This window comes from Mustela putorius, unplaced genomic scaffold, assembly GCF_011764305.1.
Source record: "Mustela putorius furo isolate JIRA1106 unplaced genomic scaffold, ASM1176430v1.1 tig00000450_pilon_pilon_pilon, whole genome shotgun sequence".
Classification (NCBI taxonomy): domain Eukaryota; kingdom Metazoa; phylum Chordata; class Mammalia; order Carnivora; family Mustelidae; genus Mustela; species Mustela putorius.
This window is the reverse complement of record NW_025421385.1, coordinates 26,616,796-26,639,216: the sequence shown is the minus strand read 5'-3', so window position 1 is coordinate 26,639,216 and position 22,421 is coordinate 26,616,796. Positions and strand designations below refer to the sequence as shown.

Genomic DNA, 22,421 nt, shown 5'->3' with positions numbered 1-22,421 from the left:
CCTCAAGGATTTTGACGGATTCCTATCTCACAATGAGGTCTTTCTTCCATTTGAGTCTATGTTCGTGTGTGGTGTAAGGACATGGTCCAGTTTCATTCTTCTGCATGTGGCTGTCCAATTTTCCCAACACCATTGTTGAAAAGACTGTCTGTTTTCCATTGGACATTCTTTCCTGCTTTGTCAAAGTTTAGTTCACCATAGAGTTGATGATCTATTTCTGGTCTCTCTATTCAGTTTCATTGATCTGTTTTTGTGCCAGTACCATATTGTCTTGATGGTTACAGCTTTGTAAAAGACCTTGAAGTCTGGAATTGTCATGCAACCAACTCTGGATTTCCTTTTCAACATTCCTCTGGCTATTCAGGGTCTTTTCTGGTTCCATATAAATTTCAGGATTATTTGTTCTATGCTTTGAAAAAAAAATTGATGGTATTTTGATAGGGATTGCATTAAATGTGTAGACTGCTTTAGGTAGTATAGACATGTTCACAATATTTATTCTTCTAATCCATTAGCATGGAACGTTTTTCTACTTCTTTGTGTTTTCCTCAATTTCTTTCATGAGTACTTTATAGTTTTCTGAGCACAAATTCTATGCCTCTTTGGTTAAATTTATTCCTAGGTATCTTATGGTTTTGGATGCAACTGTAAATGTGACTGACTCCTTAATTTCTCTTTTTTCTGTTTTGCTGTTGCTGTATAGAAATGCAACTGATTTCCCTGCATTGATTTTATATCCTGACATGTTACTGAATTCCTGTATGAGTTCTAGCAGTTTTGGAGTGGAGTCTTTTGGGTTTTCCATATAAAGTATTGTATCACCTGCAAAGAGTGAGAGTTTGACTTCTTTGCCAATTCGGATGCCTTTTATTTCTTTTTGTTGTCTGATTGCCGAGGCTAGGACTTCTAGTACTATGTTTAATAACAGTGGTGATAGTGGACATCCTAGCTGTGTTTCTGACCTTAAGGGAAAAGCTCTCAGTTTTTCCCCATTGAGAATGATAGTCACTGTGGGTTTTTCATAGATGGCTTTGATGACATTGAGGTATGTACCCTCTACCCTTATACTTTGATGAGTTTTCATCAAGAAAGGATGCTGTACTTTGTCAAAGGCTTTTTCAACATCTATTTAGAGTATCATGATTCTTGTTCTTCCTTTTATTAATGTATTGTATCAATTGATTGATTTGTGGATGCTGAACCAACCTGGTAGCACAGGAATAAATCCCACTTGGTCGTGGTAAATAATCCTTTTAATGTACTGTTGGATCCTAATGGCTACTATTTGGGTGAGAATTTTTGCATCTGTGGTCATCAAGGATATTGGTCTGTAAATCTCCTTTTTGGTGGAATCTTTGTCTGATTTTGGAACCAAGGTAATGTTGGCCTCATAAAATGATTTTGGAAGTCTTCCTTCCATTTGTATTTTTTGGAACAGTTTTAGGAGTATAGCTATTAATTCTTCTTTAAATGTTTGGTAGAATTCCCCTGGGGAGCCATCTGGCCCTGGGCTCTTGTTTGTTGGGAGATTTTTGATGACTACTTCAATTTCCTTACTGGTTATGGGTCTGTTCAGGTTTTCTCTTTCTTCCTGGTTCAATTTTGGCAGTTTATATGTCTCTAGGAATGCATCCATTTCTTCCAGATTGTCAAATTTGCTGGTGTATAGTTGCTCATAATATATTCTTATTATATATGAACCTGGTGTTTGTATTTCTTTGGTATTGGCTGTGATCTCCCCTCTTTCATTCATGATTTTATTAATTTCAGTCCTTTCTCTTTTCTTTTTGATAAGTCCTGGCCAGGGGTTTATCAATCTTACTAATTCTTTCAAAGAACCAACAGTTCCTAGTTTGATTGACTTGTTCTACCATTCTTTTGCTTTCTATTTCATTGATTTCTGCTCTGATCTTTATGATTTCTCATCTGTTGGGTTTAGGCTTTCTTTGCTGTTCTTTCTCCAGCTCCTTTAGGTATAAGGTTAGGTTGTGTATTTGAGACCTTTCTTGTTTCTTAAGAAAGGTTGGATGACTATATACTTTCCTCTCAGGACCAACTTTGCTGTGTCCCACAGATTTTGAATAGTTGTGTTTTCATTTTCATTTGTTCCCATGATTTTTTTCAATTATTCTTTAATTTCCTGGTTGACCCATTCATTCTTTAGTAGGATGCTCTTTAGCCTCCATGAATTTTAGTTCTTTCCAACTTTCCTCTTGTAATTGAGTTTTAGCTTCAGAACATTGTGGTCTGAAAATATGCAAGGAATGATCCCAATCTTTGGTACCGGTTGAGACCTGATTTGTGACCCAGACTGTGATTATTCTGGAGAATGTTCCATGTGCACTAGAGAAGAATGTGTATTCTGTTGGGGATGGAATGTACTGTGGAATAATATATCTGTGATGTCCATCTGGTCCAGTGTGTCATTTAAGGCCTTTATTTCCTTGTTGATCTTTTGCTTGGATGATCTGTCTATTTCAGTGAGGGGGGTGTTAAAGTTCCCTATTATTATTGTATTATTATTGTTAATGTCAATGTTTTCTTTGATTTTGTTAATTGGTTTATATAGTTGGCTGCTCCCATGTTAAAGGTATAGGTATTTTTTTTTAAAGATTATTTATTTATTTATTTGACAGAGAGAGATGACAAGCAGGCAGAGAGGCAGGCAGAGAGAGGGGAGGAAGCAGGCTCCCTGCTGAGCAGAGAGCCCGATGCGGGGCTCGATCCCAGGACCCTGGGATCATGACCTGAGCCGAAGGCAGCGGCTTAACTCACTGAGCCACCCAGGCGCCCCTAAAGGTATATGTATTTAAATTGTTAGATCTTCTTGTTGGACCGACCCTTTAAGTATGATAGTTCCTTCCTTATAACTGTCCCTCAGAGCAATGTACTGCTTAAAATATAAACTTTGAGAAATTATATTATTTACCAAGCATGCTTAGATATAGCTTTAAGAAAAACATGTACTGGCAACAGGCCTTTTGGGGCAAGGATGACATATATTCTTGAAGTCAAGCAGCTGGGGATGCCTGGCTTGCTTAGGGCAGAATGCCACCTACTTCATTTTTTCATTATCTCCCCTTTCCTGGAGAGCATAAGCAGTTAGTCAGACAATCCTTTCGTTTGGGCTTGCTCACTATGGGTCGTGTACTATGTGACCAGACATACTTTGCCTCTCTTCTTATGTATCTACAAAACTCATGATAACTGTGTAATCTACTCCGGCTTCTTCATTGGTTGTTACTCACTTTCTAATAAATATGACTGAAAAGTTGTTCAGAGCAACAGTCTTTTCTATTCTCGCCCCCTACTCCCATTCTCTTGCAGCTGACTTGTTTGTGCCTCATTCTTCTCCCACGTGCCGTCAGAAGATGGCACTTCCTCATCTCTTATTAGCGTCTTTGGCATAAAATCTAATTTATATGATAGAAGGATTGGCACCCCAGCTTTCTTTTGATGCCCATTAGCATGGTAAATTGTTTTCCATCCCTCACTTTAAACCTGGAGGTGTCTTTGGGTCTAAAATGAGTTTCTTGTAGACAGCATATTGATGGGTTTTGGTTTTTATCCATTCTGATACCCTGTGTATTTTGATTAGGGCATTTAGCCCATTTACATTCAGGGTAAGTATTGAAAGATATGAATTTAGTGCCATTGTATTGCCTGTAAGGTGACTGTTACTGTATATTGTCTCTGTTCCTTTCTGGTGTACTATTTCTAGGCTCTCTTTGCTTAGAGGACCCCTTTTAATATTTCCTATAGGGCTAGTTGGGTGTTTGCAAATTATTTCAATTTTTGTTTTTCCTGGACACTTTTTATCTCTCCTTCTATTTTCAATAATAGTCTAGCTGGATAAGTATTCTTGGCTGCATATTTTTCTCATTTAGTGCTCTGAATATATCATGCCAGTCTTTTCTGGCCTGCCAGGTCTCTGTGGATAAGTCTTCTGCCAATCTAATATTTCTACCATTGTATGTTACAAATCTTTTGTCCCGAGTTGCTTTCAGAATTTTCTCTTTGTCCCTAAGATTGTAAATTTTACTATTAGATGACGGGGTGTGGACCTATTTTTATTGATTTTGAGAGGGGTTTCTCTGTACCTCCTGGATTTTGATGCTTCTTCCCTTTGCCATATTAGGGAAATTCTCCACTAAATTTCGCTTCAATATACCTTCTGCCCCTCTCTTTCTTCTTCTTCTGGAATCCCAATTATTCTAATATTGTTTCATCTTATGGTATCACTTATCTAATTTTCCTCTCATAGTCTAGTAGTTGTTTGTCTCTCTTTTGCTCAACTTCTTTATTCTCCATCATTTGGTCTTCTATACACTAATTCTCTCTTTCGCCTCATTTATCCTGGCAGTAAGAGCCTCCATTTTTTATTGCACTTCATTAATACCTTTTTTGATTTCAACTTGGTTAGATTTTAGTTCTTTTATTTCTCCAGAAAGGGTTTTTATTTCTCCAGAAAGGTTTCTCCATTATCTTCCATGCCTTTTTTGAGCCTAGCTAGCACCCTGATAATCATCATTCTGAACTCTAGTTCTGACATCTTACCAATGTCCATATTGATTAGGTCCCTAGCCATCATTATTGTCTCTTGTTTTTGTTTTTGTTTTTTTTGTGGTGAGTTTTTCCACCTTGTCATTTTTATCCAGATAAGAATATATGAACAAAAGAATAAAATACTAAAAGGGTGGCAAAGACCTCAGAAAAAATGTACACTAACTAAATCAGAAGAGACCCAAAACTGGGGGGGGGGGGGGATAAAAAGAAAATAAAATGTGTATATATATTAGACTGGTGAACAGAACAAAGCCACCCACTTGATTTTGGGTATATTTTAATCTCTTAGAAGAAACTACCTCCCAAAATTTTAAAGAAAAACATATATATATATATATACACACACATACATACATACAGAAAAAATAAGGGTAAACACAATGAAGGGATGGAATATGACTGTAAAGATAAAAAAAATTTTTTTTTTAATTCTAAAAAAGGAATTGATAAGTTGGTTGGAAAAAGAAAAAAAAAAGAGGAGAGAATGTACTCAGGCTGGAGACTAGAACAAAGCCATGTACTAGATTTAGGGTATATTTTGATCTATTAGAAGAAACTGTATCCCAAAATTTTTTAGAAAAAAAAAATACCTATATGTATACAAAAAGTAAGGTTAAATACAATGAAGGATAAAATATGGACTATTAAAATGAAGCTTGAAAAATATTTTTTTTTTTTTAGAAATGTACTGTTAAGATAAACTAGTTAAAAAACGTTAAGACAGGAAAGAGAAAAAGTTAAAAAAACAGAATAAGAAAAATAATAAAATTTTTAAAAATTTAACTTTGCAAGACTAAAGGATCCTGGGGAAAAAGCCATGAGTTCTTTGCATTGCTTTTCCCTGTCTCTGGAGTTCCAATGTTCTCCTTGATTGGTGAGTTTGGTCTTGGCTGGATGTTCTCATGGATCTTCTTGGGGAGAGGCCTATTGCAGTGAGTCTCAAATGTCTTTGCCCAAGGCAGAACTGCACCGCTCTTGCCAGGGGTCAGGCTAAGAAATCTGCTCCAGTTCGCTTTCAGGAGCTTTTGTTCCCTGAATGTTTTCCATAGAGCCCTACAGGATGGGAATGAAAATGGCAGCCTCCCAATCTCCAGCCCAGAGGAGCCGAGAGCTCGGGGCCCCACTCATCAGTGTGCCCTCAGAGATAGGCAGTTGATCACTTCTGTCTCCCTGGGTCTCCGGCCGTGCTTTGTACTCACCCAGTCTGTGACCAAGTGTTTTTATCTCTGGTGCACAGCCCCATTTGGAGTCTCCAAACCCAGGAGATTCCTGCCGCACTGCTCCTCCCAGAGGAGGAGGAAGGTGAGTCTCCCCGGATCTGTTACTTGTGGGGTCCCTGCTTGAACAACTGTGGTCCGACTGTGCCTTGGATCACAGTTTAAGTAACCCCGATCTGAAAGCTCACTCCTCAGCTCTGTCTCTGTAATTGGCTTCCCTGCTCCGATACCTGGGAGTTCTGCCAAACTCAGACACCCCCAATCTTTCTGTGACCCCACAGTACCTGAGACCACACTGTCTGCATGAGGGTTCCACCCCTGCTTAGCCTCTGGAGCAATGTCCCTCAGTGGAGCAGACTTCTAAAGGTTGTGATTTTGTGTTCCACTGCTCCACCACTTGCTGGGAGCTGGCCCCTGCCCCAGCAGTCTATCTTCCCGTCCCTTCAGATTCACTTCACTGCATGTCCTAACTTTCAGAAAGTGGTCAATTTTCTGTTCCTAGAATTCCTGCTCTTCCCTTTATCTTCTGTTGAGTCTGTAGGTGTTTGGAATGGTTTGATAATTATCTAGCTGAACTCCTGGGACCCATCACACCAGTCTGCTACTCTACTGCCATCTTGCCTCTCTCCAGCCAAATCCATAACTTTCTTAAAGATCCATCTGGACCATAATGCTCATTCCTTCTGAGATAGCACATTTTCTGAGCCCCCTAAGCTTTCTGCTGAATGGGGGCATAACTACAAGCACACCTCACAAGGTGTTCCTACTGCCAAGGGAAAAGCTGAGGGGGTTATTGAGGCCTCTCCTGAGGAGGAAGAGGGAATTGTGAAGACAAAGGCCCCCAGAGCCACTGATACTCATGGGGAGTCCCTCCCCTTCCTCACTTGCATATATGCTGCCTAGCACTGTACCCATCCTTCCAACAGTGATCACTGCTAAGGCTCACAGAGGAAGCCTATATCCTCCTGCTCAAAATTCCCAGTCCATTGGATTCATCATTTCCATGACCATAGTAATCCAAATAACCCCTTCTTCGTTTCCAACCTGAAGAGGTCTCATTTGGTCTTGAGTCTAGTGAATTACTTTTACAAGGCACTCCCCATAATTACAGAATGGCACTACTACATTTTATTATGACCTCGGAAGCCATGAAAAAAGCACCAGAACTCCTAGGAGAAAACTTCCATCCTTTCTCTGCCCCCTGAAGATGTTAATCCTCAATGTCTTTGAAAGATAAACACCCTAAGAGGTAATTAAAACTCTACCCATGATTGCCTGAGACTAAAGGGGAAAAAAAAGAGGGGTAAAGAGGCCATTTAAAATATAAAAAATGCTATAACAGCTCTTTTGCCCAAACTCTAGTCCACAGCTTCCTTAAGAATTATTTGTTAAGGATAAATACAAATCTTAAAAGTCTTCTCCACAGATACTAGTAAAAAGCTTTTAGCCACTGGAGCAGGCAACCTTAGCTTATTCTGTCTGCCAATCTGGATTCAGCTGATATTTATACACTAGTAAGTTTTATATTTTACCTGATTCATGACGAGGATGCTGGAATTGAAGCTATAGGCCTTTGTGTCTGTCTGCATGTTTATGTATGTCTATGGATATGTTAATATATGTGATTTTCTTCTCTCAAACTCCAGATGGTACTGTCAAAATTTGTAAAAGAACTCTATTTAATTGGCTTAATAATAAGCACTTATGAATTAAGTATTCCTAAAACTCAAAAATATTGAAACTAACCTAAATTTTTTTAAAAGATTTTATTTATTTATTTGATAGAGAAAGCACAAGCAGGGGGAGCAGTAGGCAGAAGGAAAGGCTGACTCCCCACTGAGCAGGAAGCCCGATGCAGGGCCTGGGATCATGACCTGAGCCAAAGGCAAATGTTTAAACAACTGAGCCATCCAGGTACCCCCAGAGGCCCCCAAAACTAACCCAAATATTAACAAATTCACATGATCTGGGATAATCTTTAGGAAGTAAAAGCTTGTTTAAATCTGGTGTAATTTAAAAAAGTATGTCTTCAGATATATAGATATATATCAGATTATATGTAATTAATATATATGTAATAACCTATAACTAACATAATATTATACACATATAATACATATTATATACTAAATATAACAGATCATATTAATATAACTAATTATGTTAAATAAAATGCAGATTAAAAAACATATTCTACCAGCATTTACTAGTCAAACAAATTCATGTTACCTCTATTATAAAATCTGTCAGTAAGAAAAATAACTTGGGATGATGCTACCTAATAAAGTTTTTCATGGGTCATCCAAACATGATTGCTGTGATCAAGAGATTTAGATAAATGTTAAATGGTATAAGAGTTTCTAGGTGAACTTTTCAGCAATAAATACATTATGATGTATCTAGTTAAAACTAGTTTCTAAAATTTTTGTTAATTTCCAGCCCTAGAATTTTGCTAAGTTAAATGAAGGAAATTCACCAAATGTCTAAACCATTTCCAAATAAGATAAAATACTGAAACAGTAATTGCAAAACAAGTTGAAGTTTACCTACTTTTGACCTCTTGTTACAAAGGAACTAAAGATATTTGGGTCTGTAGTAAGTATGTCTTGTGAAAAACTTTACTATGAGGAAATGTATATTGATAGAAATTATGAAATACACTCATAAATTTGCCAGTGTGAAGAATGTTGGTTTAACATTTCAAAATTTTACTTCTTGCTTTTTGTTAGAAAAGGTTTCTAAGGGCTAAGAATTCTAAATAATATATGTAATTATAACTACTACAAATAACCTAGGAAACATTTCTGCATGCAAGGAAAGTAGGATGTGTCTTTAGCTAAGAGAAGGTATAAGGAATGAAGATGTATTTTTGTTAATAGAAAAGAAAGTAAATTTGTCCTAAAGTAAAACTGGCCATTTCAGAATGGGAAAGAGGAAAATAAAGAACAAAATGGTATAGAAAGTTGAGAAGAAAGAGAAAGAATTTTACCTTGTGTGGCTGAGTTGGCTAAAACTTATAAGGATTTGTTGTTTGTTTGTTTATAAAGTTTAATATCAATACTATGCTTATATAATTTTCTTTCATCTGCTAAAAGGACAAAGTTTTCTTGGGCGTATTGGTCAGCTCTTGATACTAGATTATGGAAGGTTTTGCTTTACCTTTTAAGTAATCTAGCTAGAAGGAAAAGATTCTCTGTTTTATCAAAATAACCTGTGTTTCATATGGTTTTAATCAGGTCTTTGATTACTTAAGCAAACTGAGTCTTCTCAATATTAAAGGAGCTGAATTTTGCTCAGAACTATGTAATTTTCTGTATATGCCTTTAAAATCTTTTGTCATTCTAGCTAAGTAGATAATTAAGTATTGTTTCATAATTATCTGTGATTCTACTTAGTCAAGTGTCCAAAACCTTTTGATGTTTTTGACTAAGTTCCCAAAATCAAATTCTAATTAAAGTCTTTTTGACCTGGAAATAATTTTAGGATTTTCTAGAGAACCCTGGAACATCTCAAAAGATGTGCTCACTCTCCTTATAAAAAGAGAAACATTGAATTAACTAGGCTTATTTGATAGGTAAAGTTTTATGAGAAGTACTGTCAAATAAGAAATAATGCTAAACCTTCCTTATGAATATCCTTGTATGGATATATGCTATTAATATAAGCATTCTAGAAATTCTATCAAATTACTAAATCTGATACAGAATATTATCAATCATCATTCCAGTTATCATCTTAAAATGTACATCAGGGGCACCTGGGTGGCTCAGTGGGTTAAAGCCTCTGCCTTTGGCTCAGGTCATGATCCCAGGGTCCAAGGATGGAGCCCTTTATCAGGCTCTCTGCTCAGCGGGGAGGCTGCTTCCTCCTCTCTCTCTGCCTGCCTCTCCACCTACTTGTGATCTGTCTGTCAAATAAATAAATAAAATCTTAAAAAAAAAAAAAGTGTGTCAAACATGGAGCACTGAGTGTGATGCATAAACAATGAATCTTGGAACACTGAAAAAAAATTAAATTTTTAAAAGTGTCACAGAAATAGTCAAATTTCCTTCTCAGTTGTGTTATAATTTAAAACATGGGCATTTTTAAGTCTTTCATCATTTAGAGACAGTGTTTCACTCTTACACTTTTGCACAAATGCTTCATCTTCAAGGAGATTCCTGGAAAGGACTCTGACAAGCCTAGGTTTCTGATAACTTTCAGATCAAATACTGAACTGAGTAAGAAATGACAGAACTCTCAGGAAAAACTAGATTCACAAAACTAACAGAAGATCAAGATCAAGTATCACAAGGACTGGATGAACTGATGAGAATGATTTTAATTTTTTATGAGTTTTGTTTGAAACATTGCTGGTTCTTTAATTTTTTGTTTTTCAGATTTAAGGAAACTTTTTTCTGTTAAGATAGCTATGACTTACAGCATTTTGGTTAAGCATACCTTTCTGAATGAAGATGAAACACAATCACTTATTTCCCCCATCTGATCCCTCCAGAATTTGGGAACTCTCAGTGAGTATTCTTATATTTTTGCAGCAGTATAGTTATTTATGTAATTTCAATTGTGAATCTGTTCTCCCTGTACCAGGACACAACTGGAAACAGTGGTTACATTACCAAGACTTTGAGTGGAATGTCATTAATATTTGAGAGAGATATGCATAGATTCAGATATGCCAAGACAACTTTAAAAAAAACAAGGCTGACTTTATGTAACCAATTAAGCCCCTTGAGTAAAATCAGTCTGGTACCTTATAGGATTCCCAGTAGCCTTACAAGATGAGTAAGGAAGGTCACTGCCTGGCAGGCCCAGGAATATCAGAATACATCAAGAACCTCAAAAAATGAGGAATTCACCCATATGTATAGGTATTATAGATGAAGTCTGACATCAAGTCTTTGGCTTGGCTTCCTAGCCGTGAGCAGCTTTCAAAAGTTCAATTTGAAACTCCTTACGAAAAATTCCAGCAAAGCTGAGTTATAAGACTCTACATGATCAATCACTATTCATGCTGCAGGCCAAATTTAAAGACAGTGGACTTACTTTACAAACACTTCAGCCTTATTTTCCTTATCTCTGATAGAAATGAGGATGACTGTATAGAAAACAAATTATGTTTCAGTTATACACCTTTGTGGATATCAGATTTTAGTGCTTTTAATTGTTGTTGAGGTTTTGTTTTTTACCTGTAAACTGAACCATATCATGAATTCTATTAGTTTCTTCAAGTATCTGGCTACAACTCCCCTAACACTTCCTTTTTTTTTTTTTTTTTTAAGATTTTATTTATTTATTTGACAGAGAGAGATTACAAGTAGGCAGAGAGGCAGGCAGAGAGAGAGAGTAGGAAGCAGGCTCCCCGCTGAGCAGAGAGCCCCATGCAGGACTCAATCCCAGGATCCTGAGATCACAACCTGAGCGGAAGGCAGCGGCTTAACCCACTGAGCCACCCAGGTGCCCAACACTTCCATTTTTTCTCTCACCCTTCTGACTTGGAATCACTGAGAACTTAAAAGTGCCATTTTCCTAAAGCCATGAGATGTAGGACAGAACAACTTGGTATAACCAGCTTCAGAAAAATCATCACAACATCTCACATACAGACCATCTTTGTGCCTATTGCTGAATGGGCAATAGCAAGTTCACCTAACACCTGATAGCATCATTAGAAAAATTCAAACTACAAAGCTGCTTTGAGCCTATCACCCAGAAATCCTGCCCTCAGAATTCAGATTTGGTTTATAATTTATTCTGACCATTAGCCTTTATTTTTCCTTTGTTTCCACAGAAATGCCTCTTATTAAATACCTAATTTCTCGCAAATACAGACCTAACTTTGGAAATCTACTTGCAAGACTGTCTCCTGAAATGAGACATAACTGTTTAACTGACCTATTTTCATGGCTGGATCTTTCAAGTTTGGGACAATGGCTACAGACCAGATTTCATACTACTCCCTAAATAATTATTAAGTTTTGCTATTATAATTCCATTTAGATGTAAATGGGTTATAACATGCCCTGCAACGGTCTTTTATCAGATCAGCTAGCCAGGCAGCTAAGGTCCTCACCATTCACTCTGATGGCTCAGACTGGGCTGTAAGTATAGCACATTAAGAATTTAGAGACTGTGCAGATGAGAAGAGTACAAAGCTTTCAGGGGGTCACAGTTTGAACCAGAACATTAAGCTGGGTAAGACCTGCTCAAGCATGTAGAGAAGAGAGCATACTACAGTAAGGGAGTCAAGGAAAAAGGCAGAGGAGGTAAAACTGTATCTCCGTGGAAGATGCAGGGAAGGTAACCACCATAATCAGAGTCCATCCCTACATAGAACGAAGGAATAAGTTTGTAGAAGTATACTGAGAACATAATTATGGATCCTGAGAATCAAGTGAGGGATACAGGGACCATTGTGGGTGTTTGGTCAGAGGGATAACATAATAAATGGAGTAATTAAAATGAGAGTAGGACCAGTATAAAGCGAGACGATGTAAGCAGCAGTTAAAATATTAAGTACTGGATAATAAGGAGTTGGTCACAGGATGAAGAGGAAAAAAAAGGAGATCTGAAAAACAGATTGACAAAGATGAAAAGTAAGAGAAGATCTCTAGGGATAGAATCTAATGAAACAGCTTAGAGGGAGAAAACCCTCCCCTCAAAACCTACCCCCACAGTCCTAGAAGGCAGAGGTCCAAAGATACTGAATGAGGTTTTATATATTCTGAATTTCAGCTTACCTGGCATGCAACTACTAAGAACTTGGAAATAAATATTACAAAGTGCCACAGGTGAAGCACTGGAAATATAGTCATGAACAAAGCTGAAGTTGGACACAAGGTTAAGATCGAGAGATTAAAGATACAGGGAACAACACGTAGAACAGAGTTCATGATCACAGGTCAGGACTGAGAATCTGCATAGCAAATGATACACATAGCTATAAAAGTCAAAGGACCAGGATGGTGTAATTCCACAAAGCCAGGAATTTCAAGAAATAAATATGATCAATATCCAAGACCACAAAGAGGTTATCTTTCAGACAGCTTGTAGGACACCAGTAAATTTATTCATCTGAGTTAAATATTAGTTTTGCTTCAAACGGCTTAAACATCACTTTTTATTAGTTCTTAATAAAAATACTATTATTATTGAAAGTAACTTGTGAGAGATTAAATTATGTCTTTTAGTATCTTCTCTTTCGGTTAAGAAAAGAGTAAATGTTCTCTTTTTTAAAAGCTAAATGTATTGGAATGTCTGGCTGGCTCAGTCAGAGAGGCATGTAATTCTTGATCTTGAGGCAATGAGTTAGAGCCCCAGTTGGGTGTAGAGATGACCTGAATAAACTTTAAAAAAAAATTAAAAATAAAATAAAAGTGTCTAATTTTATCCATACTTCTAATAGTCTTTTGAGTTCTGAATAAAGCACTTCTGTTATAACTACTGGGCATATAATCTTTAATAAGTGAACTAGAATATAAAGTGCTTACAGTTTTAACGCTGATTATTTCTAAAACTTTGGTAAAGGATGGGAAAAAAAAAAAAACCATTACGCAGAAGTAATGCCTTTGGGGTGCCTGGGTGGCTCAGTTGTTAAGCATCTGCCTTCGGCTCAGGTCATGCATGATCCCAGGGTCCTGGAATTGAGCTCTGCACTGGGCACCCTGCTCAACGGGAAGCCTGCTTCTCCCTCTGCCATTCCCCCCTGCTTGTATTCCCTCTCTTGCCATCTCTATCAAATAAATAAATAAAATCTTAAAAAAAAAAAAAAGAAGTAATACATTAAAGTAGGGGCTTTGAAGTTTGATCAACATGGCTTGGAATCCTGGCTCTGTCAATTACTAGGTTTGTGATTTTGGGAAATTACTTAACCTTGCAGAACTTCAGTTTTCCTACCTGTAAAACAGGGGAAATATTTCAAGGGCTAACTGTGAGAATTAAATAAAATAATGCAAATCCAGATAATAATCATAATTATAATAATTAATTAGCTAACAATTATTAAAGCACCTAAATATGCCAGGTGCTCTTTTCAGCACTTTACATGCATTTTCACATGTAATCCTCAAAACACTATGAGAAAAAGGGCCTCGTATCATCCCTACTTCACAAAAGAGAAAAACAGTACCATGGTTAAGTAACATGCAGAAATATCAATACCCAGAATGCTCAATAAGTAAGTTTTCTTATTGTCACTCAGAACAATGTTAAAATTGTTTGACATGACAGAAAGTGATAGAAAACTTATTCACCATTTTAAGATATTAAACTATATCCTTTATCTATAAAATGTGAACCAATAAATAAAAGCAAATGGCATTTTTAAAGTAATTCAAGTGGAACATTAAACCATATACAATGTTACCTTCAGAAGCCAGTAAGAGATGTGTAAGATCAAAACATCCACACATATTTACATACACCTAAAAAGTCAAAGGGCATGTTTTTGTATGTAAACTTTCTAAGTACCGCATTTCTCATTAAATAATTCACAAAACAAGACTGATCAGAGGCTCCTCTTAATAGCATTTGCACGGCAATGCAAAATGACTCTCCCTTTAACTACAGGCCACCTCTGAAAGCCACCAATAGAAGAAGTCAATCCCTTACCACAGGTAATTGTTTTTGTTCTTTTACACTTTCTACTTGATTTTTTGCAAAATGCTTCCAAGTTACAGAAAATTTCTAAGTATAATAGAGAATTAAGTATTTTTTCCTTGATATGAGAGTAAGCTGCCAACGTGATGTCTAGTCACCCTTAAGTACTTCAGTGTATATTTCTTATAATCAAGAGAATTCTACATAACTAAATAACAACCATCAAAATCAAGAAACTAACCTTGATACATTTCTACACAGCTAATTCTTAGACCCTCATGTCAAGCTCTGCCCATGTCCTAATACTATCCTTCACAGTGTGAGAATGGCACTTAGCTGTCCTGTCTCTCTCACTCTGGTACAGTTCTTCAGTGCGTTCTTAATTTTCATGACCTTGATTGATACTTTTAAAACCTGTATGTCAGTTATTGTGGAGAATGTCCCTCCACTGAAATTAGTCTGATGTTTTTTCTCATGATTAAATTCAGGGTGTACATCTTTAGCAGGAATATCTTAGAAGTGATGCCCACATTCTCCTCAGTATGTCCTATCAGCTAGCATGCTGATACGTCTGTTTTGATCACTGCCAAGTTTTCCACTGTAGTTTTTAATCTTTGTAATTCTTAAGTATTCTGTGAGTAGATACTTTAAGACTATAAACACTCCCCACCCTTCATCAAACTTCACATTTATTAATTTTTTCAGTATAGGCTTATGAGTTCCAATTTTATTTATAGTATTCTGCCATCATAATTTATTTGAATGTTCAAATTATTCAGCGTTGGCCAGCAGAGTTCATTCAAACTGATTCTGTGTCATTCTGACATAATCCTGTCACTCTTTGAACAACTTTCTTGCATATAAGAAGTTCTAGGCTCATTTGTACTTTCCCTGACAGAGCCCTGAAATTAGCCATTTATCCAAAGAGCCCCGGTTAATTGAGAACAGTGTGTAGGGGCTGAGAACTGGGTGCCAGGTTTGCTTTATCTATTGATCTACCCTGAAAATTTAAGTTCACACTGCTATCTCCAATTCCAATCCAACAGCACATGCGTCAATCTATTCTCCTCCATTTTGTAACTCCTTCCTCCAATAGTGAGAAAACAGGCTCCCATAATAAGTACATTTAGTTATTTGATGAACTACCCCACATTGTATATAACCAATCTCCTGTCACTGACATGGACACATTACTGCATGGATGCCCTCTATCCTACTTGGGCTGTCTACTCTGAGCAACTGTCACCATCCTCTATACTGGACATCCTCCATATGCTGCTCCAACTCACATACTCTATGCTGGGCCCCCCTCGAAGGGCAACCCCTTACCATACCGAAGCTCCAAACTCCACACTATGCCACCACTACACATGTGAACACTTCCTGATCTGGGTCAGGCAACAAAACCTCTGTGGGTAAAAAAGGGTGGGTAGCTTAATGCAATTGCTTTTGACTAACTGTTCAGGAATGGAAGAGGAAAACAAGTGAAAAGCAGAGATAATATTACGAATAACAAACTATCTCTTTCAAAATCTAAGAGCTTCTTTCACATATAATCTTATTTGCCCTAGAATGGAGTCAAATAGTTTAGATTAAGAAAATGAATTTAAAAAACAGACAAACTCGGGGCACCTGGGTGGCTCAGAGGGTTAAAGCCTCTGCCTTCGGCTCGGGTCATGATCCTGGGGTTCTGGGATCGAGCCCCGCACTGGGCTCTCTGCTTGGGTGGGGGGGGGCTGCTTCCCCCTCTCTCTCTGCCTGCTTCTCTGCCCACTTGTGATCTCTCTCTCTCTCTCCAGAACTCTTAAATTCTGGTTCTCCCACTTAGTACCTAAATGACAAGTTGCTTAATCTCTTCAGTTAAAAGAGTACCTATCTCACAAGATTGTTGTGGAAATAATCCATGTAAAGCATCTATATGGTAACTGACCTAACGTTAGCATTCAATATATGTAAGTTACTATTATTATCTTCTCTTTTACATTATTTTTTAACAGATGCCAAAGGATACTTATGTATGTGTGCAGAATTTTATAAAAATTAGTTCTTAGCTTCTTTAATTTCCAAAAGGGTCAGTGTCCCTAGAGACATTTTAAAAACACCTATAGTATCTATCTTATGACTACTAACCAAACCAGAACCTCCAGTCTATCCTGCACTTTTGACAAATTATTCCCTAAAATTTTGCCAAGGTCCTATCATTGTCCCAAGTTACCAGGGGTTGCTGATAGTCAAAAAAACAAAGAAGATTCTTCAATCTGGCAATCAAGGCTTAACACAGTGTGACCCCAACCTACCTTTCCAGAATTATATCTCATTCTTCACCTACACAAAATTTCTGCTTCAACCACTGTAATTTTACACACTTTTCCATTTATAAGCCCTGGCCCGTATCTTGGCTAGAATGTTTATCTTCCCCATTCACTTCCAGCAAAATGTTGCAATGCTTTTCAATATCCAGCATAAACTCTACTTCCCCTTCAAAATCTTCCTTGACTACAGCAGGCAGGAGCAAAGTCTTCCTCCCTTAAACTCCTAAACAATCACGTAATAATGTAACTACTATTTTATAGGTACACTTATGATCTCCCCTGCTAGAATGAATCAACATCTTTTCGGAGAGAAGACATATGCTTTCTATCTCCAAATAACTACCATCTATTGAACATATACATCAGTTACAATTAAAATTTATTCTTCACAGTAGTTTTGTGAGATTGGTGTCATTATCCCTATTTTATAGATGAAGAAACCAAGGCTGAAGGATGTTGGAAATGTGCCCCAAATTACATAGACTGTATGTAGCAAAACAAGCTTTCCCCTAGCACATTTCATGAAACATGAGATATGAAGAATGAACCTTACTGGGGAAAAGGCTCTCAGGTCAAATAAATTTGAAGGATTAACAAAGTTAAATCACTATTTTTAGCAGAGGGTTTCTCAATGCCTTTTAACAAGCTGCTGATATGCATTATAAATCTCCAACAGGGATATTATATTTTCTAAATGCATTTGGGGATAAAATGCTTTTCTCAAGGACCATCAGCCTTATAGCACCAACGCTCCAGTAAACTCATTTCAGAAAATGTGTCAATGTATTCTGTTGTCTTTGCACACAGTGGGCACTTGATACATACTTCCTTTAAAATTAAAAAAAAATGCTCTTCCAAAAAAAAAAAAAATGCTCTTCATATTAAAGTAACATACTAATGTAATTCCACAAACTAAAGTAAAGAATAAAGTAATTTCACTCCTCTTGCAGCAGGAGGTCTCAAGTATAATAATTACTTCACTAAATTGTATTCAAACTAAAAGACTTAATTTTCATTAGACAGAATAAAAACAAGGTTAAAAGAAATCTCTACCTGTGCTTTTATGATATGCATGAATCTTGACATCAACTCAGGACATTCAAGGAGAAAGTGAAAGTGGTCAAATATAATTTTGGGATTTCTGAAAGAAAAATATAATTTGTTTAAATGGACAGGAAGAATGAGTTCTAACTGAAAAGCAAATTCAGATATACAGATACTGAAACAAAAGAAAAATATTAATCCACACCTACTATACTTTTACTTGTCATGTAACATTTTTTGAATAGTAACAAAAATAACATTATTTTTATCTCAACAAAAATAACATTATTTTTGTTGAGATAAAAACTATAAGAAAGAAAAGTCTATGAGGACAATATATGAATCTGAGAATACCTTACCTATTAACAAAGCATTTTAAAACTTCATCATGTTTGCAGACAAATTCAATGAAACGAGGTGAAGTCATTCTGTGGGGATTAAAAAAAACAATGAGAACACACAGAAATTGGCGATACAGTAAAATTTGGTAACTATTAAAAAAAAACAAGATTTGGGTTTGCACTAAATTTGAGAAACTGAAGCATGCCCAGTCAATACATAAGATTAGAATATATATATATATATATATATATATATATATAACTTTTCATTAACAGAGGATATGCCCAGAGAAGTTTTAAAATCTTGAAAAACTGAGAAACTGAGGCATGCCCAGTCAATACATGAGATTAGAATATATGTGTGTGTATATATATACACACACATATATGTGTGTGTGTGTGTATATGTGTGTATATATATATATAGCTTTTCATTAACTAAGGATATGCCCAGAGAATTTTTTAAAACCTTGAAATTTTAAATGTCTCTGCTCTACACATTTTAAATAATACATAATTAAATAATCTTATACAAAGTGACATTCACTATTCTACATGTTAATAACTTATATATTGCTTAAAACTCAAGTATTTTAAGATTAAGTACAGTAAGTATCCTAAAGCAAAATTAAAACAGAACCTAAAATTAACAAATTATTATTTGTTGTTACTGAAATTACAAAAAAATCATAGTTTTTCTTCATCTATCAGAAAAGGAAGTAATAAGCAGAAACCGTCTTACCCTGGAGGCATCTGACAAGAACAGCACATGTAAAAAGCTTGAATGACAGCACTTAGCCGGTTAGCTGTCATAGAAATAACATCCTGACAGTCTGCACTGGCTTCCTGTTTTCCTCCAAAAGCATCTGGTTTAGATTCCCCTGTGCCAGTGGATAGATTTTCATAGCTCCCAGGTCCTGGAGGTTCAAATGGAGGAATGGAAGTACCATCTTGATCTTGGCCTTTTTGTTTCAGTAAAATAGAAGCAATATCCGTTGAGTCCTTTTTGTTTTTCATCAATTCTGTAGCTATTAAAACTAGCCATTCATCTAAGGAGTGCCAAAGCAATTCAAGAGGCTAGGAGAAAAACAGAAGTGCTTTTTAAACATTATTCTTAAATTCTGGGGAAAAAAACTCACACAGCCAAACAAATAACATAAAAGAGAAAATTTATTCTAAATACTTCTATTTTCCTAAATTAATGTGATAGCAATGCCTAAAGGTCATAACAAAATCATAAGAATGTCACATAAATAACAATTTCTTTGTTTATAGCAAAGTTTAATTTGCATGTAATTATTCCTTGGAATAAAAAAAGGTAAAACCTAAAGTCTAACAAAAAATTATAAGCAATCTTTCATCTTTTAAAATTTAGATTTAAAAACATATACTACTTTTATGGGGCAGTTGGGTGGCATAGTGAGTTAAGCCTCTGCCTTCAGCTCAGGTCATGGTCTCAGGGTCCTGGGATCAAGCCCTTCATCGGGCTCTCTGCTCAGCAAGGAGCCTGCTTCCCCCTCTCCCTCTGCCTGCCTCTGCCTACTTGTGATCTCTTTCTGTCAAATAAATAAATAAATAACCTTTAAAAAATAAAACAAAACAAACATATACTACTTTTACATATGCAATCCCCCAACATTTACTATATTCATGTGTTAACAATTTTCAATTATAAATCTTTTCACAATTTAAAAAATGAGAATTCCTAGGGGACCCTGGGTGGCCCAGTGGGTTAAAGCCTCAGTCTTTAGCTCCGGTCATGATCCCAGGGTCCTGGGATGGGGCCCTGCATTGGGCTCTCTGCTCAGCGGAGAGTCTGCTTCCTCCTCTCTCTCTGCCTATCTATCTGCCTACTTGTAATCTCTGTCTGCCAAATAAATAAATAAAATCTTTTTAAAAAGAAAGACAGAATTCCTAAAAAGCATAATAAACAGCATAGTTTTGGGGTGCCTGCCTGGCTCAGTCAGTGGTACATGCAACTTGATCTCAGGGCTGTGAGTTTGGAGTCCAACACTAGGTGTAGAGATTTTTTTTTTTTAAGATTTTCTTTATTTATTTGACAGGCAGAGATCACAAGTAAGCAGAAAGCCAGGCAGAGAGAGAGAGGGGGGGGAAGGAGGCTCCCCTCTGAGCAGAGAGCCCAATGACAAGGGCCTCGATTGCAGGACCCTGGGATCATGACCTGAGCTGAAGGCAGAGACTTTAATCCACTGAGCCACCCAGGCACCCAGGGGAAGAGATTATTAAAAAAAATAAACTTTTAAAAAAGTTTACTGTGCTTTTCTTTACATGCAATTCACAGATTTTGAAAATTTATGGTAAGAAATGTATATATATATATATATATATATATATATATACACACACACACATATAAAACATGCATAAGTTTTCATGCACATAAAACACAAAATCCATCTCTAATAACTAGTAACTATCAAATACCAACTAGCAAATATTTTTTTTTAAGTTTTCTTTTTTTAAGAGAGCAGAGCAAGAGCAAGAGCAGAGAGAGAGAGAGAGAGAGTGACAAGAGAGAGAGCACACAAGCAGAGGCAGAGGACTAGGAGGAGGAGAAGCAGGCTCCCCAAGGAGCAGGGAGCCAGATGGACGGGAACCCTGGGATCATGACCTGAGCCAAAGGCAGATGCTTAACTGATTGAGCCACCCAGGTGCCCCTGACTAGCAAAAGAAAAAGGGGGGGAGAGAGTAAACTACTTCTTATTTCTATACTATTTAAAATATGCCTCTTAAGAATAATGAAATGTCTTCTGTAAATTAACAGCAAATGAAAATTTCCCTTTCAAAATATTATGTAATCACAAAAGCTACAAAATGACTAAGTACTAAAGATGAAATATATGTATCATCCCTAATAATTAGTAATTTTTAACAAGGAGAAATACTATAAAAGACATGTTACCAGGGCTCCAATATACAATACCATGACAAATTATCAATCCTATACTGTTTACTTGAAAGATGCTATGTGAGTAAAGCTTTGATGTCCTCACCGTAACAAAGGAAAATGGAAATAATGTCAGTGAAGGATATGCTAACTGACCTTATTGTGACAAACATTTTGCAAAACACACATGTATCAAATTATCACATTGTACACCTTAAGCTTATGCAATGTTACAGGTCAGTTATATCTCAATAAAACTGGGGGGGGGGGAGACCTGCTAGGACATTTTTAATCCCAAATAAAAATTAACAGTTATCAGTAGGGGGTGGGAGGACAGCCAAAGATAGCAGTTAAATGCTCCTTCATTTCTACACTATTTTAAATATTCCTATTAACACCAGGATCATAACCTGAGCCAAAGGCAGAAGCTTCACCAGCTGAGCCACAAGGTATGAAATATTCCTATTGAGAATATAAATTGCCTTTCTACAAATGAATGTAAAAGTTACTCTTACTTTTTGTTTCTTTTAGGATCACAGAATGCTACAAATTAGACCATGTGTTTCAGAAAGAGCCATGCCTACAATATTTCAACCAAAAAAATAATAATAATTAAAATACTAAAATCTTACTTAGTGGAAACAGATTCATCAACTACATTTGAAAGTTTAGGAAATATTTAAATAACCTATTCTTCCAGGAAATTCTTTATAATTATTTTCTAACAAATTCCTCTGCTATATGTTCAGTCTTTCTTCAAGTTTCCAGAACATCCACTTTTTGGAAATATTTGACTTACTGAACTTGAAAATAGTTAAATTAACCCTAAGTCTCCATTGTAATATTAAACCAAAAGAAAAAGCAAAAAGTCATGCTATCACCAACAAAAACCCACTTCCTTCATTCAACAAATATTTAATTAGTAAAGACTAGGTAACAGGTAAGCAGAGTGAGAAACTAATTATACTCTCTCTGAGGTTGAAATAAGCACTCCTGTCCCCTACAAAGAGGGCTTTTCCATGGTTAGGCACAGCAGTTGGAAGATTCAGGATCCCTGAGCTGCTTAAAGGAAGGGCAAGAAGCGCCAGCTGCCATAAACACTGAGGTGCACCAAAAATGTCTTAATTCTTCTCATGAGCAAAACATTAAACACGCTGTAAAAGATGAAAAAGCACTTCTTATGTCAGTGAAACTTTCAGTTTAACATCACAAAATGAACTTCCAAAATAGAAAGAATGTGTGGTAATTTAAAACTTCTTGAAACAAAAGACAAGAGGAATAACTGGCCTCCAAATGAGAAGGGCTAAAACCTAGAAAATCAGCACACTGAATAGAGATGAAGCCTAAGGCAAGAAATGATAACCTGCTGCTCACACAGATGAGAGCACTGAGCCTGAACCAACAGCAATCCTATCTTTAAATACTGACAATGTGTAAA

At 36.4% G+C, this 22,421-nt stretch overlaps 1 protein-coding gene across 6 annotated transcripts in view; it reads right to left on the bottom strand.

The window, feature by feature from the left end:
- HACE1 (HECT domain and ankyrin repeat containing E3 ubiquitin protein ligase 1) overlaps positions 1-22,421 on the bottom strand; it is a 117,231-nt gene that overhangs the window by 36,163 nt on the left and 58,647 nt on the right. For all 6 annotated transcript variants that reach the window (XM_045080269.1, XM_045080268.1, XM_045080267.1 and 3 more), the window contains 3 exons: positions 18,818-19,152; positions 18,094-18,162; positions 17,744-17,831 (listed from right to left, as the gene is read on the bottom strand). In XM_045080269.1, the coding sequence (XP_044936204.1) occupies positions 17,744-17,831; positions 18,094-18,162; positions 18,818-19,152 (492 nt within the window). The remainder of the gene's footprint in view (positions 1-17,743; positions 17,832-18,093; positions 18,163-18,817; positions 19,153-22,421) is intronic.